This window comes from Oncorhynchus gorbuscha, linkage group LG09 (genome assembly GCF_021184085.1).
Source record: "Oncorhynchus gorbuscha isolate QuinsamMale2020 ecotype Even-year linkage group LG09, OgorEven_v1.0, whole genome shotgun sequence".
NCBI classification, from domain to species: domain Eukaryota; kingdom Metazoa; phylum Chordata; class Actinopteri; order Salmoniformes; family Salmonidae; genus Oncorhynchus; species Oncorhynchus gorbuscha.
In genome coordinates this window covers 728,681-731,703 of record NC_060181.1, presented here as the reverse complement: position 1 = coordinate 731,703, position 3,023 = coordinate 728,681, and the positions used below count along the sequence as shown (strand labels likewise).

Genomic DNA, 3,023 nt, shown 5'->3' with positions numbered 1-3,023 from the left:
CAAATCGTGATGGTAAGTACCTAGCTATCAAATTTCAATTCACTCCCAAATCCTTCTCCAGGCCTTATCCACTTCCTCCCTGTTTCCATCCTACTGTCTGTGCACCAACTGACACCAACTGACACTAACTGTCATTTTACTCATTGTGTTCTTCAGGTAAACTGTCTCTGGAGGAGTTTGTTGAGGGAGCAAAGAACGATCCGTCTATCGTGCGGCTGCTGCAGTGTGATCCCAGCAGCGTAGGGCAGTAGAAGAACGTACTGTCTGCAGGCTTCTAGTATTATTTATTCAGGTCAAAGCATTCTCCTTCAATCACCCAGTAGTGACTAACTGTACAACAGATCGACATCGAGCAGATCAAAATGGACCCAAGCAGAGGAGCCACATACTGGACCATCACATACTGGACCATCACCTACTAGACCATCACATACTAGACCATCACATACTAGACCATCACATACTGGACCATCACATATTGGGCCATCACATACTAGACCATCACATACTGGACCACCACATACTAGACCATCACATACTGGAGCATCACATACTGGACCATCACATACTGGACCATCACATATTGGACCACCACATACTAGACCATCACATACTGGAGCATCACATACTGGACCATCACATACTGGACCACCACATACTAGACCATCACATACTGGAGCATCACATACTGGACCATCACATACTAGACCATCACATACTGGACCACCACATACTACATCACATACTAGACCATCACATACTAGACCATCACATACTAGACCACCACATACTGCACCATCACATACTGGACATGCACATACTGGACCATCACATACTGAACCATCACATACTAGACCATCACATACTGGACAATCACATACTGCACCATCACATATTGCACCATCACATACTGGACCATTATGCTAGACCATCACATACTAGACCATCACATACTAGACCAACACATACTGCACCATCACATACTGGACATGCACATACTGGACCATCACATACTAGACCATCACATACTTGACCATCACATACTAGACCATCACATACTGGACAATCACATACTGCACCACCACATACTGCACCATCACATACTGGACCATTATACTAGACCATCACATAGTCGACCATCACATACTAGACCAACACATACTGGACCAGACCATCACATACTGGACCATCACATACTGGACCATCACATACTAGACCATCACATACTGGACCATCACATACTGCGCCGTCACATACTAGACCATCACATACTGGACAATCACATAGTGGACCATTATACTGGACCATTACATACTGGACCATCACATACTAGACCATCACATACTGGACCATCACATACTGCGCCATCACATACTAGACCATCACATACTGGACCATCACATACTGGACCATCACATACTGGACTATTATACTGGACCATCACATACTGGACCATCACATACTAGACCATCACATACTGGACCATCACATCACATACTTGACCATCACATACTGGACCATCACATACTGGACCATCACATACTGGACCATCACATACTGGACTATTATACTGGACCATCACATACTGGACCATCACATACTGAACCATCACATACTGGACCATCACATACTGGACCACATACTGGACCATCACATACTGGACCATCACATACTGGACCATTACATACTGGACCATTATACTGGACCATTATACTGGACCATCACATACTAGACCATCACATACTGGACAATCACATACTGCACCACCACATATTGCACCATCACATACTGGACCATTATACTAGACCATCACATAGTCGACCATCACATACTAGACCAACACATACTGGACCGGACCATCACATACTGGACCATCACATACTGAACCATCACATACTGGACCATCACATTCTAGACCATCACATACTGGACCATCACATACTGCACCATCACATACTAGACCATCACATACTGGACCATCACATACTGGACCATCACATACTGGACTATTATACTAGACCATCACATACTGGACCATTATACTGGACCATCACATACTGGGCCATCACATACTAGACCATCACATACTAGACCATCACATACTGGACCATTATACTGGACCATCACATACTGGGCCATCACATACTAGACCATCACATACTGGACCATCACATACTAGACCATCACATACTGGGCCATCACATACTGCACCATCACATACTGGACCATTATACTAGACCATCACATACTGGAGCACCACATACTAGACCATCACATACTAGACCAACACATACTGCACCATCACATACTGGACCGGACCATCACACACTGGACCATCATATACTGGACCATCACATACTGCACCATCACATACTGGGCCATCACATACTAGACCATCACATACTGGACCATCACATACTAGACCATCACATACTGGACCATTATACTGGACCATCACACACTGGGCCATCACATACTGGACCACCACATACTAGACCATCACATACTGGACAATCACATACTGGACAATCACATACTAGACCATCACATACTAGACCATCACATACTGGACAATCACATACTAGACCATCACATACTAGACCATCACATACTGGACAATCACATACTAGACCATCACATACTAGACCATCACATACTGGGCCATCACATACTGCACCATCACATACTGGACCATCACATACTGCACCATCACATACTGGACCATCACATACTAGACCATCACATACTGGGCTATCATAGACATTCATTGTATTCTAATGGTTACAGTTAGGATCAAGGTTTACTATTTTGATCCAAGATCAGTGGTGAAGGGCTGTTTCTACTTAAAGCCAAGAAACACAATTCTGCCATGAGCAACTGAACTGAAAGGAGGGAGAAAAGTATTGGAGAAACATGACACCAGATGGAAGCTATTGATCTCCCCTACTGTAGATGGAAGCTATTGATCTCCCCTACTGTAGATGGAAGGTATTGATCTCCCCTACTGTAGATGGAAGCTATTG

General features: G+C 44.1%; 1 protein-coding gene across 1 annotated transcript in view; it reads left to right on the top strand.

Annotated features, from left to right (window-relative positions):
• LOC124043106 (neurocalcin-delta A-like) overlaps positions 1-719 on the top strand; it is a 36,065-nt gene extending 35,346 nt beyond the window's left edge. Inside the window, exons 2-3 of the mRNA XM_046361271.1 lie at positions 1-12; positions 157-719. The exon at positions 1-12 is cut by the window's left edge and continues 94 nt beyond it. Coding sequence (XP_046217227.1) covers positions 1-12; positions 157-251 — 107 coding nt within the window. The 3' untranslated portion in view covers positions 252-719. The remainder of the gene's footprint in view (positions 13-156) is intronic.
• The last annotated feature ends 2,304 nt before the right edge of the window (positions 720-3,023 follow it).